Source organism: Manacus candei, unplaced genomic scaffold (assembly GCF_025592945.1).
Source record: "Manacus candei isolate 608988 ecotype Guabito, Panama unplaced genomic scaffold, ASM2559294v1 h1tg000180l, whole genome shotgun sequence".
In the NCBI taxonomy this organism is placed as follows: Eukaryota; Metazoa; Chordata; class Aves; order Passeriformes; family Pipridae; genus Manacus; species Manacus candei.
This window is the reverse complement of record NW_026138228.1, coordinates 347865-366026: the sequence shown is the minus strand read 5'-3', so window position 1 is coordinate 366026 and position 18162 is coordinate 347865. Positions and strand designations below refer to the sequence as shown.

At 50.8% G+C, this 18162-nt stretch overlaps 1 protein-coding gene and 1 long non-coding RNA gene across 4 annotated transcripts; one reads left to right on the top strand and one right to left on the bottom strand.

Annotated features, from left to right (window-relative positions):
- Positions 1–819: 819 nt before the first annotated feature.
- On the bottom strand, positions 820–18079 carry ZCCHC17 (zinc finger CCHC-type containing 17). 2 transcript variants are annotated; one of them, XM_051773948.1, is made up of 8 exons: positions 17925–18079; positions 17670–17778; positions 16639–16696; positions 15366–15466; positions 13443–13534; positions 12801–12901; positions 10839–10981; positions 820–1566 (listed from the first exon to the last, which is right to left on the bottom strand). In XM_051773948.1, exons 2-8 carry the CDS (start codon positions 17709–17711, stop codon positions 1405–1407), a joined length of 699 nt encoding a protein of 232 aa, XP_051629908.1. In that variant the 5' UTR covers positions 17712–17778; positions 17925–18079; the 3' UTR covers positions 820–1404. The 2 variants fall into 2 exon arrangements, with proteins under 2 accessions (XP_051629908.1, XP_051629907.1); XM_051773947.1 differs by having other exon boundaries at positions 17670–17775.
- Positions 9987–10725, top strand: LOC127463916 (uncharacterized). Of its 2 annotated transcripts, none has more exons than XR_007901080.1 (3): positions 9987–10111; positions 10187–10236; positions 10615–10725. It is a non-coding gene; the product is annotated as an uncharacterized LOC127463916 (long non-coding RNA). The 2 variants fall into 2 exon arrangements; XR_007901079.1 differs by having other exon boundaries at positions 10162–10236.
- Positions 18080–18162: the final 83 nt, after the last annotated feature.

Below are 18162 nucleotides of genomic sequence, written 5' to 3'. Positions count from 1 at the left end.
TGGAAAAGGCTGGTCTGGCATGTGCCCATCTGTAGTGTTCAGCCACCACCCAGGGTTCAACCAGCCCTGGCAGGGATGGGGTTAATGCCCACTGATCCCTGGAGCCCGTTTCTCCAAGCTGTGGAAACAAGAGGCTCTGATGGTTAGAAATGTGTTTTCCCAGGGGGAATATTTGTTCAGTCCCACGGCAGCTCTGCCCATGGATTGCCCAGGATCCAAACAAGCTCCTTCCCTGGAGAGTGATCCTTCCACCAGGGCAGGACTGGAATCAAGGTCCCGAGCACCTGGTGGCTGGTTTTGGGAAGGGAACTGGCCCCGAGGGGGGATGCAGCCATGGGGAACTGGGGTGAGCAGCACAGGAACGGGCAAAGCACACGGGGAAGGGACGGGCTGCACCAGCAACCCCAAATCCTCCCACTGTGACACCAACAGGGAGTTGCCAACCCCACTCTGTCCTCCTTGTAGAGCCAGAGGCAACAGGAAAGACTCACCTCCCCAATTCCTTCACCACATCTGTCCCAGCACGGAGGAGCTGCTCCTGCTCCTGGCAGACACCCCCTGAGGTCACTGCCCAGCCCCTGCCATCCCTTCCCCCTGACCTTCAGCTCCAGTTACAAGATTTATGCTCCAGCTGCTCCCTCCCAGAAGGCAGCAGGCTTCTCCTATGGGTTACCTCACCACACACCCCCTTCCCACCCCAGGGACCTGGGGAAGCAGCCAAGACTTCCAAAAAAAACCCTTTCCTGCAGGTCTGTGCCCTGTTCCTTCCCTGCCCGAGTGTGGTGGGGACAGAAGAAAAGAGCAGCTACAAAGTACAGCTGGAAATGGAAATGGCAGAGATTTCTTTTCCATCACTTTCCAAGGCAGCAAACACTGCAGAGTGTTTACTGACAATATCTCCACTCCCCACGTGCTTCTCGCTCCTCCACTCCCAGTGTTTGCAGACAAAGAGGGAGCTGGGGCAGCTTTGCAGCCCAAAGCCAAGGAGGGGGGACGTGGCCCCATGCCAGGGCCCAGCAACACCCACTGAGCAGTGTGGGGACAGCCTGGCAGTGCCACCTCAGCCCTGCAGGAGCTGATGTCACCCAGGCTCCTGCTGGCAGCCTATCCAGAGGAACACGAGGCTGCAGGACAGGAGAGGGGCCCTGGCGAGGTGCCTGGCAGAGGTGCCCTGCAGGGTGTCATGAGCCTGTCCTGGCACGAGCTGTGGGAGAAAGGGGCAGCCTGTGCCAAGGTGACAGAGGACAACCTGTAGCAAGGTCACACCTGTAGCACACCGGTAACACCACGTGCCTGGGTGACTTTGAGGAGGAAACTCTGTCCCTGGTTCCTGCTGGCTGCTCGTGGTGTGCACCAGGGACTGGCAATGCCAGCATCCCACCCTGCCCCTGCTCATTCCCAGGGCTACTTCCTGTGCTTCTTCTTCTTCTTCTTCTTCTTCTTGGGAGCCTTGGAATGCTTGCTCCTCTTGCTGGAGGGCTGAGCCCCCGAGCTGTCCGAGTCCGAGCTGCTCGAGTCTGACTCTGAGGACTCCTTTGCCTTGTGCTTCTTTTTCTTCTTCTTCTCCTGGGAAAACAGATGGAAAACATGTGGGAACATTGTCACCTGTGCTCAGCAGGGCAGCAAGGGGCTTTGTGTCCCTGTGCCTCACAGCTGTTCCTGCCAGGAAAGGGCACTGTGCCCCAGGAGGCAGGAGTTAACCCCCACAGCTGCAGGAGCCAGGGACAGGGGATGGCACAGATCAGAGCAGGGGGGAGCAACATGGAAAGCCAAGCCTGGAAAGACTTAGACCAAAAGGAGAGTCCCTGCCCTCACTCCACGGTGAGAGCTCACTCCATTAGTTAAGGTTGATCTTTATTTATACAAGTTGGAAGGATGAAGCTTTTTGCCCAAAAAACGGGTTTCTAAAATAGCCATGAGCACCATCCCTGTACCCTCACCCCGTCAGCAGCCCCCAGAATGCCAGGAGATGGTCAGTGATGTGCTGGAGCTCTCCCAACACAGCTGCTCCTGGCAGGGGAGCCCAAGCTGTGCCCATCAGAGCTTCCTGCAGCCAGGATGAACCCAGTGCCCTCCCAGCACCCACGGCTCTGGGCACAACCTCCTGCAGAGACTGCACCCCCTCCTGCCCCACAACTTCTCCTGCACCCCCTCCTGCCCCACAACTTCCCACTGTACCCCCTCCTGCCCCCCAGCTTCCCACTGCACCCCCTCCTGCCCCACAACTTCCCCTGCTTCTCTTCTGCTCTCCAATTTCCCATTGCACCATCCTGTGCTCCCCAACTTCTCCTGCTCTCCTGGATTCCCACTGCACCCGCTCATGCTCCCCAACTTCTTCTGCACCCCCTTCTCCTCCCCAGTTTCCCTTCCACATCCTCTTTCTCCCCAACTCCCACTGCACCCCCTCCTGCCCCCCAACTTCCCACTGCATCCCACCCTGCTCCCCAACTCTCTCTGCAACTCCTCTCCTGCCCCCCATCCTCCCCTGCACCCCCATCTGCTCCCCAGTTTCTCTTCCACCCCCTCCTGATCTCCTGGATTCCTTTGCACACCCTCTTCCCCCCCAGCCTCCCTTGCACGCCTTCCTGCTCCCCAAATTTCTCTGCACCCCGTCCTGCTCCCCCACTTCTCACTGCACCCTCTCCTGCCCCCCAACTTCCCTCACACTCCCTCCTGCTCCCCAACTTCCCATTGCATCCCCATGCTCTGCACCATCCCTTACACCCTCCTGCCCAACTTCCCCCTGCAGGCCCTCCTGCTCCCCACCTTCCCTTGTCCCCCCTCCTGCCCCCCACTTCCCCTCCACACCTTCCTGCTCCCCACATTCCCTTTGCATCCCCTCCTGCTCCCCAACTTCCCAGTGCACTCCTGCTGCTCTCCTGGATTCCCACTGCACCCCTTCTCCCCAGCTTCCCACTGCACCCCCTCCTCCTCCCCAGTGTCCCTTCCACCCCCTCGTGCTCTCCTGGATTCCCTTGCACTCCCTCCTGCTCTCCCACATTCCCCCCTCCCCATGACACATGGAGCCCCCCAGGCTGTGTTTCTGCAAAGCCCTGAAGCAAAAGCTCTCCATCATTTGGATGCAGAACAAGAACAGCTGGTGCTGGAATAAAGGTCACAAGGAACTCTAAAATGCAGCTAAACCCTCAAATTTGAGGCACGTGAGGAACCACCAAGCAGAGATTACCCTGAGATCAGGCCTGGGTGCACTGGAATGGCATCAGCAGAGCACCCCAAAGCACTGAACAGTTTGATGATGCAGAGCAGCAATTTGTATGTATTTAATCAGAAAACAGTGCTGGGGAGAGGATGTGATCAGCCTGTGCTGGCAGCACACACAGCCCAGCTGCTGCATCCCCTTCCAGCACAGAGAGAGGGAATGCTGGGGCCATCCAACCCCCATCCTGCAAAAAACTGAGGGATTCCCTTTCTTCTGGGAACTAAAGGGAAGCAGGTAAGTGGGTCTCTAAAAATAATTGTAATATCTTGCATATATTTAATATAAAGCTCCAACTTCCCAACCAAAAGCAACACTGGCCTACAGCAGGGAGCTACCAATTCATCCATCCATCAGCAGCAAAGAGAGACTTCCCTGGCAAATGTCTGTCAGGGAATCATGGAATGGTTTGATTTGGAAGGGATCCTAATGATCATCCAGTCCCACTCCCTGCCATGGGCAGGGACACCTTCCATAGCCCAGGTTCCTCCAAACCCCATCCAACCTGGCCTTGGACACTTCCAGGGATCCAGGGGCAGCCACAACTTCTCTGGGAATTCCATCCCAGCCCCTCACCACCATCACAGCCAACAATTCCTTCCCAATATCCCCCCAAATCTCCCCTTTTCCAATTTGAAGCCATTCCCTGTGTCCTGTCCCTCCATCCCTTGTCCCCAGTCCCTCTCCAGCTCTCCTGGAGCCCCTTTAGGCCCTGCCAGGGGCTCTCAGCTCTCCCTGGAGCCTTCTCTTCTCCAGGGGAACCCCCCCAGCTCTCCCAGCCTGGCTCCAGAGCAGAGGGGCTGACCAGGAATTTTTGCTCCATTCAAGGACACAAAGAGGACAGGAGGGAAGAACAAAGGAGGGTTTCATGGAGCAGGGATGGGCAGTGAGGTGACCCAAGCCTGTGAGAGTGCCTGGGATAGCCCTGGACAGCCCCAGTGAGGAATGTGGCCCAGCCAGGACAGCTGCTCTGACCATCCCAGTTTTTAGCCATCCCTGCTCCAAGTGAGCAGCACCTGCCCAGGTGCCCACATGTGCAACGACTCTGCACCCACAGAACTGGGCACAACCCTCCCAAACTGCTCTCTTCCACACTTCAACCCCTCAACCACAAACTTCCCCTGAGGAGCCAATTGCTTGGGGAAAGTGTCCTCATGTGGACAGAAGAGAAGGCTGATTCCTCCCTCTTCCATACAAGTGCAGCTTCCCCACAAATATTCCTACCCCAGGTTATGGAGAGACAAGCTGAGTCTGTATTTCCTTTAAAACCAGGGACACGATTTCTCATGGATTGGGTGTCCCAGCACCAGGCACAGCCTGACAATTAGGGAATAAAGAAGGGAGCTGGCAGCTTATTTAATGTGAAAGAGAACAATTCTTTTAGGGAGGTGGAAGAGCCAAGACAACACTTGGTTTGGAGCTGTGCAGAGTCCTCTGGGATCCAGGGAAGGGAGCAGAGGATGGAGTCACTCCACACCCAGCAGACCCCTGGCATTACCAGGTTTTGTAGCTCCACAATCAAAATCAAGTGTCCACATTTTCCTGTGGGATAACAAGACTCACTACAAATCCTACAAATCCCCAACCCACACACACACACACAAAAAAGCAAATCCTCACAGTCTTTGGAATAGGATGGGAAAGAGTTAAACCTTCCAGGGAAAGGGATGCAGCAAGGAGAATTTTCTCAAGCTTCCCCAGCCCCTGCACATGGTGAGAAAGTTTGACAAGGCCTTAAGAACCAAGAGAGTTTCATTCCAGGGCTTGGGAAACTTTGTGAGGATGTGAGGGCTGCAGGCAGGACAGGATGTCACACAGGGTGACAGGGGACACAGAAGCACACGTGGGCACTGTGCTGCCTGCAAAAACACAACAACCCCTCAGTGCCTCTTTTTGGGGCTCCTGAGAGCCAGAGTGCTGCTCTGAGACAGAAGGAGCCTTTTTTCTGGCACACACAAAAAAAGAGCCTTTTTTTCTGGGATTTTCAGGGTGTCCCCTGCAGGGCCAGGAGTTGGACTTGATGGTCCTGGTGTGCCCCTTCCAACTTCAGATATTCTGTTATTCCATGACTCTTCCAGTGCAGCAGTGCAGGGAGCAAGTGAGAAACACAAGAGCTGAGCATTCCTGAAGGGAATTCCTGAAGGGAAGCTGAGCCTGCCCCAGCCCTGGAAGTGTCCAAGGCCAGGTTGGATGTTTGGAGAGACCTGGGCTGGTGGAAGGTGTCCCTGCCCATGGCAGGGGGTGGCACTGGATGGGCTTTAAGGTCCCTTCCAACCCAAACCATTCCAGGATTTTGTGATTCTGTGATTTGTTTCCCACAGGTTTTGGCTGAGCTTGAACGTCCCTTCCAACTCAAGCAATTCCAGGATTTTCTGGAGCATCCTGCTGCAGGACCTCAGATTTCCCTAAAATCCACCATCCCACTGCTCACCAGTGAACGTTTCCATGGGGAATTTTGGGATATTTGGGGATCAGGGTGGGTTTGGAGGTATTGTGGTGAATTTTTGTAGGAATTTAATGGGACTTTGGGCAGATTTGGAGGCATTTGGGGTGGCTTTTCATGGGCTTTGGAGCTATTTTGATAGGATTTCCAAGGATTTGGATGGATTTTGAGGGCATTTTGGGATATTTGGAGGGTATTCTGATGGGATTTGGGGGGTTTGGAGGATTTGGGGATGATTTGGGGGGTTGAGTGTATTTTGCATGTATTTCAGGTGGATTTGATGGAATTTGGGGATTTTTGGAGGTGGTTTTGTGGGTTTGGGAATACTGGGGGGATTTGGGGAAATTCTGGGATATTTTAGGAGATTTGGGGGTGCTTCAGATGCATTTTACATGTTTTGGGGGCATTTTGTTACACTTTTGGGCCATTTTGATGGGATATGGGGCTATTCTGATTGAATTTTGGTGGTTTAGTGGGGGATTTTGAACATTTTGGAATTCTGAAGCGAATTCCATGAATTTGGGGAAATTTTGATGGATTTCAGTGGTATTTGAGTGCATTTTGATGGGACTTGGGTGGATTTTAGAGGCCTCTTGGGTGAATTTCAGTGGTATTTCGGGGTATTTTACGTGGATTTTGGTAGCGTTTTGATGGAATTCTGGGGAAAATGTGTGGATTTGGGGAAATCTGGAAGATTTTGGGCTATTTTGGGGTGATTTTGTTTGGGTTCATTTGCTGTGCTTCAAGAATGTTAGAACAGCTCCTTCCTTCTCAAGGTATTTGGTTTTGAGATAAGAGGGGAGTGTCCAGAAACACTCCCAGAACTTGAAGTATTTTTCAGCAGACCCTTTTGGGGAGTTATGGCCTCGTTTCAACGTTTTCTCTCTGTCCTTGGGGAAAAATTGAGAGTGGATTTCCACACAGATACCAGCCTGCATCTCCAGGGAGGTGCCAATAACCCTCACAGGCTTCTTTTTTAATTTTGGATTTTTATTCCCCCACCCAGTTTAATTCCTAACAAGATCCACCACGTAAATCTGAAGGTGGTTTTGCATCCCTTGTTTGAGGAGCAGTCAGAATTAATCTGAGGAGGAGAATCCAGCCTGTAGGCAGTAAATAAGTAGAGCCAGGCTCAGAAAAGCAGGGATTAAGCACAGTGTGTGAAGGGCTGTGCCCTCAGCTACTGTCATGTAGGAACTAGTAAAACAAGCCCAAGTGAGGATGGAGCGAGGCTGGATGAGCCACAGGTCACAGAACAAACACCAAGGTGTGCTTTTTACAGGAAGAGACAACAGCTGCAGGCAGAGCACCTGCAATTCTTCTACAAGGTGGGAAAAAGCAGCAAAGCCTCCAGAAAGCCCCAATTCCAACGATCATCACAGAACCGCCCCAGTGTGAGTGAGGAGATGGGATGTTTCTGTAGGATTTAAATGGAAGGGGTTACCCCTGGGTGAACACTGTGGATGTTTCCTTGGGAGGCAGAGGAGAAGGCAGGATCAAAGGGCTCAGCTCTTCCCAGCACTCCTGCCTCCCACACAGGCCCAGCAGGGACACACTGCTGTGTTCCCATAGGAGCTCCCTCACCCCCTGACCCCAGAGGAAAAGGGAAGGGGACACACAGCCCGTGCCTGCCCAGCTGTCACACACTGCCCAGAGGTGCTCCCACCACTGCAGCACGGAATCATGGAGTTGGTAGGGCTGGAAAAGACCTCCAGGATCACCAAGCCCCAGCATGGTCACCACTAAATCGTATCCCGAGGTGCCACATCCACCTGACTTTTGAATCCCTCCAAGGATGGGCACTCCACACCTCCCTGGGCAGCCCCTGCCAATGCCTGACCACCTTTTCCAGGAAGAAATTCCTGCTGATGTCCAACCTGAGCCTCCCCTGGCACAGCTGGAGGCCGTTCCCTCTCCTCCTGTCCCTTGTTCCCTGGGAGCAGAGCCAGACCCCCCCCAGATCCCCCCTCCTGTCAGGGGGTTGCAGAGCCAGAAGGTCCCCCCTGAGCCTCCTTTTCTCCAGGCTGAGCCCCCCCAGCTCCCTCAGCTGCTCCAGCCCCTTCCCCAGCTCTGTTCCCTTCCCTGGACACGCTCCAGCATCTCCACTTCTCCCTCAAATCACTTATTTTCTCCGGGATTACAGGAGGCAGGGCTGTGCTCACAGGGTGATCTGTCACTACAGGGACTTGTGTCACTGTCACATCAGAGCACAGACCTGGAGCTACAGCTACATCCTGTAAATGAAGGAAACAACTGAGGAGCCATTGGGAAGGCAAGGTGAGAAAAAAGGGAATGAGAAGCTCAGAGTACCTCTGTGAGGAGAGGAACCTCTGGGGAGAGGGAAGAGCACCCAGAGACTGCCAGAAAGCATCAGGTCTAGGAAAGCAGAAAAAGCTGATCCTGAACAACCCAAAGTGTCAATGCTGTTGCTCTGGCACTAAGTGGAGGTGGGATCACTGGGGAGTGGCAGCTCCCTGCTCCTCATTTAAGAATGCAGCTCCACACTGATGTCACACACGTGGGCTGGGCCAGCCAGGGGACTGTCACTGGGTAAAATGAGCTATTTCTATGCTGTGTAAATCCCTGGAGCTGCAGCCAGGCAGGGAAGCACATGGTGGCTCCTAGACGAGCTCACAGCAGGCACTGAGACAACAAGGGAGCTATTCATGTCCAGGATCCCACATCCTGCCTCCAGGAAAGCTCCAAGTGTTATTATTCCAGCTCTGGCAAACATCTGAGCACCTTTGATGTCCTCCTTGAGAAGGGAGGAAGATGAAAGGGACAAGCAAGATTTAAAGGAAAGCTGTTAATACACCAAACCAAAGAAAAATAGGAACAAATTGAGGACAGTGACCCCCATATCCTGTAGTGTCAGCAGGGCAGGACTCCACTGGGAATGCCCATCCTGGTGGATGTGGAGTTATTTGTGCACCTCTCAGTGTAATTTTTCCCCACAACATTTAAATAACTTGAGCCTTTACCAGACAAATCACCATCCCTGCCAGAGGGAAGAGACTGAAGGCAGGAGAAGGGCTGTGGAATTGAGAACAGAGAAGCCCAATGTCTGGGGTCTGGAAAGGTGAGAGGCACAGCCAGCTGGGATCTGAGGGATGACTCGGTCAATCCCATGATTCCAAGATCAGAACAGAAAGTAAACTATGAGGATTTTCTATCACAGTGCAATGACACTCCACAGACATTCCACTCTGGAGTAGGAGCCCACACAGTGTGGAAGCACAGGACATCTTGGGATGGAGCCTGGCACAGGGTCTGTGACCAAGAGAGATCCTCTTCCCACCTCTGGATCAGCTCTCCAAGTGCTCCTGAGCAAACAGGAGCTGCACATTTGGGATCAAATCAACACTAACTGTGTTTGGTGCTCAAATCAGACTCCTCCAGCCCTATTCAGGATTTCCCTCACAGGGTGGTTGGGCACTGAACAGGCTCCCCAGGGCAGTGGGCACAGCCCCAAACACACCAGACCTCAAAAGAGTGTTTGGACAACGCTCTGAGGGACAGGGTGGGATTGCTGGGGTGTCTGTGCAGGGCCAGGAGCTGGACTTGATCACCCCTTCCAATCCAGAACATTCCATGATTCTCCTGGCAGCATCTGCAGCCTCTCCCACCAGTATCAGCACTGGTGTAACCCCACAGTGAGCTGGGAGAACCCAGCCCTCAGGAGCTGGTTCTCACTGTGCCATCACTGACACCATCCTTGTCCCTCTCCTGGAAAACCAAAAATCCATCACCTCTGCTTCCTGTACCTCTCCAGGGACACAGAGAGGCCACAGAGCTGCAAAGAGGAAAACAATAAAGAAAAAGGGCTTTGAAGTGTAAATAAACATGGTACTGCAGTTGTGAAGGGGCTGATAAAAGTTTGATTATTTATTGAAGTCTAGAATTGGAACAAGTTGTGGTTGACCCATCCCTGGAAGTGTCCAAGGCCAGGTTGGACAGGGCTTGGAGCAACTTGGGATAGTAGAAGGTGTCCCTACCCATGGCAGGGGGTGGAATGAGATGGGCTTTAAGGTTCCTTCAACCCAAACCAGTTTGGGATTCCATCAATAGTCTTTGCTGTATAAACCTGACCCCCAAAAGCTCCTGGTTTGGGTTCAGGCCTCCCCTGCATTTCATCCCAGCACGTTCTGAGCCAAAGGTCAAACACTGCACATAAAAATACTCTTATCTCTTGCCATTTTCCCATGGATTTTCACCTTCTGGCTGGGTCAGGATACCCCCTGGAGCCAGAAACTGGGCACTGAGCTCGGATCAAAGGTGTGAGGGCAAAGGGAGGGAAAACAGGTTATTGGCAAGGATCACATTCAGGAAACTAAAGCAATTCCCACAGAGCCTCACAAAGACCAGGAGAAAAATAATAATCCTTTTCTCACTCCAGGAAATACCTTTGGGGGGCTGTGTGTTAAAGATCTTTGGGGGGCTGTGTGTTAAAGGTCTTTGGGGGGCCTTGTGTTAAAGATCTTTGGGGGGCTGTGTGTTAAAGGTCTTTGGGGGGCTGTGTGTTAAAGATCTTTGGGGGGCTGTGTGTTAAAGGTCTTTGGGGGGCTGTGTGTTAAAGGTCTTTGGGGGGCTGTGTGTTAAAGATCTTTGGGGGGCTGTGTGTTAAAGATCTTTGGGGGGCCTTGTGTTAAAGATCTTTGGGGGGCTGTGTGTGTTAAAGATCTTTGGGGGGCTGTGTATTAAAGATCTTTGGGGGGCCTTGTGTTAAAGATCTTTGGGGGGCCTTGTGTTAAAGGTCTTTGGGGGGCTCTGTGTTAAAGATCTTTGGGGGGCCTTGTGTTAAAGGTCTTTGGGGGGCTCTGTGTTAAAGATCTTTGGGGGGGCTGTGTGTTAAAGGTCTTTGGGGGGCTGTGTGTTAAAGGTCTTTGGGGGGCTCTGTGTTAAAGGTCTTTGGGGGGCTGTGTGTTAAAGGTCTCTGGGGGGCTGTGTGTTAAAGATCTGTGTGTTCCAGCACAGAACCAGCTTAAAGGCAGTTTAACACAAATAGAGGGAGAAAGTTTAAGAGTGACTAAAAAGTCTGCAGAGGAGATTCCTGTTTTGCTACAGGATCTGCACAAAACTGAGCCACCTTCCCAGCCCAGAACTGGTTACTCAAACCCATGTTGCTGTAGTAACTCACAGGGCAAACTACTCATCCCACTTTTCCAGGTCACCCCATACCTTTTTCCTCTTTTTTGAAGGCTCCTCAGCCAGGCTGGTCTTATTGTCTCCTCCTGCTGCTGCCACCTCATCCTCCTCTTCTTCTGGGATGAGGCTGTACTTGGTCCCTCCAGGCTGCATGAAACACTCCTTGGCAAAATGACCTGTAAAATAAGGGTTTGAAGGAGCAACTCATCCCCTTTTCCTTTTGCATTTCACACACCTGAACTGCTGCTGAGGATCTTTTTATTGTGACTCACAAGAAGACACGCTACACTGGACATTTTTTGTCCAAAAATTTCAGCTGGTTTAACGTGCCCTGACTAAACAGGCCAGCTAAAACACAACCCAGGTCATTCTGGAGAAATTAGTCAGGCAAAAACTAAGATGTTCTTGTCTGAACAGGACAACTGTAGAGACATGTCTGTGCAGGGGCTTAAACAGCATAGAAAGGTGTCTGAGAAAGGTAAACTGGTGTGATTGGCACCTGGTAAATGAGCCAAAGCCACAAATGGAGGGGAAAGCAGCTCATTTTGATTCTACTCTGCAGATATCAAAGCTGACCTACTAATAGCTGAAGTGGAAACTCAGATAGCTGGCACCTGCCTGCTGTTAGGAGGAGACAGCATCATTAAAATCAGACTGGGAACAGGTAGAATCCTACTTTTTTGGAGTTAAAATAGTATTTTATATATATATTCTTTAAAATAGTATTTTAAAGATGCTTCTCTACCACTACAGAGCCCATACTCATTATTAACCTTCTCCAGAATAGCATGAACCCCATTCACCATTTGCTCCAAATAACATAAGGCAAGTAGGGCACAGCAAAAACTCCTGGGCAAAAAAACTACTTGATGCTTCAGCAACTTTCAAAAAGCTCCTGAAAGGCATCACACAAGTCAGGCTCCCAGTGCTGAACTGGGCAAGACACAGAGTTCAGCAGGTTAAAAGCCCAGCTTGGTTTTGGCTCTAAGACACTGCCCCCAAGCTAAGAGTGCTCCACCACCGAGGTGGGATTTCCATGGATCAGTGTTCACAGTCAGATGACCTGGTGAAGGCCATGTTTGCTTCTTAAAAAGCAAAACCAGAATGAGATCTCAGCTGTGAGGCACATTAACCAAACACTGCAAGTACTGAGCTGTTCCCAGCAGGAATCACAGACTAGCTGGGGTTGGAAGGGCTCTCTGGAGATCACCCAGTCCATCCCCCTGCCCAGGAAGGGTCACCCAGAGCTGACTCAGGGACATGTCCAGGTGGTTTTGGGATGTCTCCAGACAGGGAGACTCCACACCCTCCCTGGGCACCTGCTCCAGGCTCTGCCACCTCCATGCAAAGAAGTTCTTCCTCACATTGAGGTGGAACTTGCTGTGTTTTAGTTTCTGGCCGTTGTTCCTTCTCCTGTCACTGGGTACCACTGAACAGTCTGGCACAACCTCTGACCCCCCTGAGAGATGTTTGTGTGGACTGATATTTGTATGAATTGATAAGATCCCCTCTTAGTCTTCCCTTCTCCAGACTAACCAGGCCCAGCTCCCCCAGTCTCTCCTCAGCAGAGATGCTCCAGTCCCTTAATCATCCTTGTGGCCTCTGCTGGACCCTCTCCAGCAGCCCAAAGGGGATGAGATTTTAAGAAATAAACTTTCATAAAAGGAGTTGAACTAAGTCTTTCATTTTCTGTCTCCAACAAGAGACAGAAAATGCAGTTTTCAAATTCAGTCCTTACACACAGTCATGTTAACAGGTTGCCCAGAGAAGCTGTGGCTGCCCCTGGATCCCTGGAAGTGTCCAAGGCCAGGTTGGAGCAACCTGGGCTGGTGGAAGGTGTCCCTGCCCATGGCAAGGGGTGGAACAAATGAGTTTTTACACCCTTTCCAACCCAAACCAGTCTGTGATTCTTTCCATGAGACAGACACTGACACAATCCTACCTGACTGGAAGAAGGTTACACCAAAAGCTCCAGCCAGCCCTGCACAAACACACCTTTGCAGCCACACTTCTTGCACACAGTGTTCAGAACAGCTTCCAGGGTGATCTTCTGACTCGTGTAGTCCCTGAAGGAGCGTTTCTTCCTCTCATCCTGACTGGGAAGAGAAGGACAGTTCCATTTTCAATCCACCACCATCTTTCACCCAGTGTGTTTGTATGAACACAGCACAACCAGAAGGTTTTTCAGAGGTTGCTCTACAGGCACAATTTAAGTAAACCAAAGAACAGAGATGACCCACAGCTCATCAGAACAAACCACATTGTTAACAGACTATTATGTGTCATCAACTCCTTCTGAGACAAACTGAGCCCTCTCTGCACAAAGCAAAAACCCAGGGAGCTGCAGTTACATCCTTCATGTAAAATCCCTATTTTGGCTGTGAACACACACATAAAGACAATTGCCCCAGGTGGAAAAGAAAAGAACCACAGAATGGTTTGGGTTGGAAATCCAACCTGGCCTTGGACACTTCCAGGGATCCAGGGGCAGCCACAGCTTCTCTGGGCACCCTGAGCCAGGGCCTCCCCACCCTTACAGGGAACAATTCCTTCCCACTATCCCATCTATCCCTGCCCTCTGGCAGTGGGAAGCCATTCCCTGTGACCTGTTTTACTCTGCTCAGTGGATTTACCTACTCAAGGGCAACGTTGTTGGGATCGAGGTCTTTTCCCGTGCCTTGGTTAACAACCTTCATGGAGAGGGAGAGCTTCAGTTTGTCATCCTTCATCTGAAACAGAGACGTGGAATGAGCATAATTAATGACCAGGATGTTAATTAATATACTGGGTCTGGTTAATTAATGGTCTGTAGTTCTGCAGGCCTACAGGGAAAGAGGGAAACTTGGACAGCCAAAAGCAGCACCACAAGGATATGACACGAAAGGGTTTTTGTTCTGGTAATTTTTAGCTGTAATTAGCATATTGTAGCTAATAAACCAACTATCTCAGGAACAAATAAAGGCTCAGGAATAATATAACTCACAACTGTAGGTTGTTTGAGTTTAACATTCTGTTTTCAGCATGACCAAACCCTGGAGCTGTAGAAGGAAGTGCCTGTTGGAGAGCTTTGCTGTAATTCCCAAACCACCCACCCCAAGACAGTTCCCCCTGGACAAGTCCTTGGGCCAATGTGCATCCTTAAAAATAAAAGTTTATATTCTTTTTCCTATTTTAATCCTCTCAGGAGACTAAAAATGTTTTCTGTGTCTCTATTAGGCACTATTCATTCCTGAATCCCCCAGCTCCTTGATTACTTTATCACTTTAGAAGCAAGAGCAAAAGTTGACATTTTGAGGGGTTTTTTTCTTACAACCTTCTGCATTTTCCCCAATGCTGTTAATGACACTACTCCTGTTTTGCTTATGTTTATTTGCAGGCAATCTAACAATCAAGTATTCCACTGTTTTCCTCTCCAACATGCTTCTAGAGCAAAGAGGCCAAGAACCCAACAACTGTGTTCTGGATAAAGCAAACAGTGGTTTAATAGAAATTTAGACAAATAAAATTTAAAATAATTAAAATTAAAAAAAGTACACCACAGGTGGCTAAAAAGAATCTGTGAAGTCCTTCATGTAGCTTTTATACAGTATGTAAGGAAAAACAAATTTCTTAACCTGTTCCCCTTATCTCAGACAAAATTATGACCTTGTTTTGTACATCAACCTCACTGTCTCATTTCAGGGAAAAATAAAAGCATTCAAGGCTAGATCCTGTGCAACTCTGTGAGTCTTCCACCTTGAAAATACAGTCAGTTTGCTTTGTTTCCATGGCTCAACAAAGCAAGAGTCTTCAGCCGGAGTTCTAAGGAATCTCTGACTGCAGATGACACGCCTTAATGCCACACCTCCTGCAGGAGGAAAGGGAAACATGGACTGCAGAGGGAAAGAAATGTGTGAGCTCTTATTTCAAAATGAACAAGCTGTTAGAGAACACTCAAGGGAGGGTTATGAAGATGGTGAAGGGTCTGCAGGGGCCATGAGGAGCAGCTGAGGGCACTTGGTGTGTGCAGCTGGAGCAGAGCAGGCTGAGGGCAGAGCTCAGGGGGGGCTGCAGCTCCTCCCCAGGGGCAGCTCCGATCTCTGCTCTGGGGGAGCAGGGACAGCACCCAGGGAACGGCTGGAGCTGTGTCAGGGCAGGCTCAGGGTGGATCTCAGGGAAAGGTTCTTCCCCCAGAGGCTGGTTGGGCACTGCCCAGGCTCCCCAGGGCAGTGGGCACAGCCCCAAGGCTGCCAGAGCTGCAGGAGGGTTTGGCTGATCCTCTGGGGCACAGGGGGTGACTCTTGGGGCTGGGCCTGTGCAGGGCTGAGGGTTGGACTCCATGATCCTTGGGGGTCCCTTCCAGCTCAGGATCCTAATTCTGTGAAATCCCTTTTCCTGAGCTGCACTGTTGGAGGTCCCAGAAGGGATGTGCCCAAGGGCACAGCTGGAGGTGCAGAGAATTCACTTGGCTGTAAACCAGAGCCCAGCAGAGTGACAGGAACACACAGCCCCTGGCACAGCTCTCAAGACATTTAAGGACATTTGACCCCCACAGCACTAAAGAAGGAGAATTAAACTCACCTCTTTCCCAATCAGCTTCACCCAGACCTTGTCCCCAACATCCACAATCTCTGAGGGTTTATCCACACGGCAGGAGGACATGTGAGTCCTGTGCACAAGGCCTGCAAGGGCATTTGGGGGACAACAGAGAGAAAAAATAAGGACAAGTCTCCACTGAGCCTCAGATCTGCCTTCCAGGACAGCAGTCCCTAAAGTGGCCTGGAGAAGCCAATTCTGTAGGGTGTGGGAAGAGCATATTTTTAATATTTTAATAAATAAAAAACCCTTAACAGCACTTATTTCATCTTTGGCTCATTCCTTTAATACTTAATACACATAAATAAATTAATAGCTCTTAACATTTAGCTCATTCTTTTATTATTTTACAAATAAAGTAAATTAATAGTGCTTGTTTCACTTTTGGCTCTTTCTTTTTTAATATCTCTTTCTGAGCATGGTTTACAATGCACATACCATTAGTACAGCACTACATGCACATTCTTTATAAATTATTACATATCTATTGGGGAGGGTGCTCAAAACTTTCTTAACTGGTAAGTCTGGCTGATTTTAACTGGGAATTCCCAATGAAATCCACTTGGAGACACTGCTCTGGGAGACCTGCAACACATTCAGCAGCTCCCCTGAGCAAGAGGAACCTTTTCTTTCCTCCAGGACCTCCTGCAGGTCAGAAACAACGAGTTGCCTCCATCAAACAGGTAAAAGTTCATCAAGAGCTGCTCCAAACTATAGAGAAAGAGGCCTCCAAAGCAATGTTTTTGTAGCTGAAATTAGACACCCACATGGAAAACTACAGTGGCCCTACAGTGAGCAGGAACTTCAGGGGATATTTGGGGTTTGCAGGTCTCCCACAAACACAGATGAGCCTTTAAATCAGCTTCTCAGCCTTGTTTTTTATTTGAGCTTCGTTTCAGCCTTTTTTGTTTCACCCATTTATACTGGCCATCAAAGGAGTACATTGGGCAAACTACCTTAACTGCAGAGAGTTTCTACAGTTTGTGCAATATCTTCAAATGATTCTTGAAGTTACCAAAACCCACACCAGAATAGCCTGAAATTACCAAAAACCAACAACAAAACATCCCAGGGTTACAAAAAACCCTCTCACTCTTTTTTGGTATTCTTGAAAACACTCATCTAAATACTTTCCAACTCTAATTTCTTCCTAATTTAGGGGGGAAAATCCTTTTCTAAGCTTTCTGTAAAAGTTTTTAATTCTTGGCTTGAAAACACCAGCATGAAACTGCATCCCAAGCAAATCAGAGGCACAGACCTTGTTTCCTGCAGCCTGGAATTTTGATAAATGCCCCATAATCTGTCACTGCAGCAACCTGTGAAGAAAATCCAACACAGCAGCTGAAGGGAAACACTCCACAAAGCCCCATTTTTAAATCACAGGTCAGAAAATGCACAAGAAACCTACAATTTCGGGGTTCTAAAAGCCCTTAAAGTTTTGTTTAAGTGGATAATTGTAATATATAGTATCTTTACATATAATTCTTTGTGTAATATATAATATATAATATAAAGTATAAATGACAATTTATAACACTAAATACATTTATTTAAGTTACTAAAAAGCTTTTTTAAATGGATCTTTAACCTCATCTCATTCCACCCCCTGCCATGAGCAGGGACACCTCCCACTAGCCCAGGTTGCTCCAAGCCCCAGCCAACCTGCCTTGGACACTTCCAGGGATCCAGGGGCAGCCACAACTTCTCTGGAAACTCCATCCCAGCCCCTCACCACCATCACAGGAAACAATTCCTTCCCAATATCCCCCCCAAATCTCCCCTTTTCCAATTTGAAGCCATTCCCTGTGTCCTGTCCCTCCATCCCTTGTCCCCAGTCCCTCTCCAGCTCTCCTGGAGCCCCTTTAGGCCCTGCCAGGGGCTCTCAGCTCTCCCTGGAGCCTTCTCTTCTCCAGGGGAACCCCCCAACTCTCCCAGCCTGGCTCCAGAGCAGAGGGGCTCCAGCCCTGGAGCATCTCCGGGGCCTCCTCTGGACTCTCTCCAGCAGCTCCACGTCCCTGTGCTGTTGTTCCCAGGGCTGGGGCAGCTCTGCAGGGGGATCTGAATTCTGCAGAGGGACAGAATCCCCCCCTCCTGTACCTCCGCACAAACACCCGCACACGAACGCACCGCTCCACAAACACACAGGGGGGTGCGCGGCACAGAACCGCCAGCCACCCAAACCCCCTAACACAACACAACAGAGACGCAAAGAGAACTAAAACAACATAACAACGGCCCAAAGAGCGCGGCCCGGGCCGCGACACCGCCGCCCCCGGCCGCTCCCCGCACCTCTCCCTGGAAGATCGCGTAGAGCTCGGGCAGCGGCTCCATCGACTCCGAAGGTCCCAGAGGCGGCAGATGGGTTCACCCCAGGCTATCGCATCTCCCCTCGGGGCTGCTGAGAAAAGAGACATTGAATTAACGCCTCAATCCCCTCACAGAACCCGCAGAGAACCTTCCGCCCGCAGGCGCCCAGCGGCTCCAGGGAGGGGAGGGGATGGTTGGACCCGAGCAGAGCCCTCGGTGCCACGCTGAAGGACGGACCTGGCGCGGTGGGTCAACACGGCGCTGCCCGGGGGTCGTGGGGCAGCCGTGACCCCTCAGCGCCCACGGCGGCAGCACTGAACCTTCGCCATCGCCCTCAGCCGCCCCCACCCGCCACCGCCGCCATTGCTGCTCCTCACCCTGAGAGACCGCTCAGTGCGGCAATGGCCGCGCGCGATGCTGCGTGGTACTCAGCCTCAGCCAATCAGCGTTAGTTGTATAACCAAGGGGATGCCTT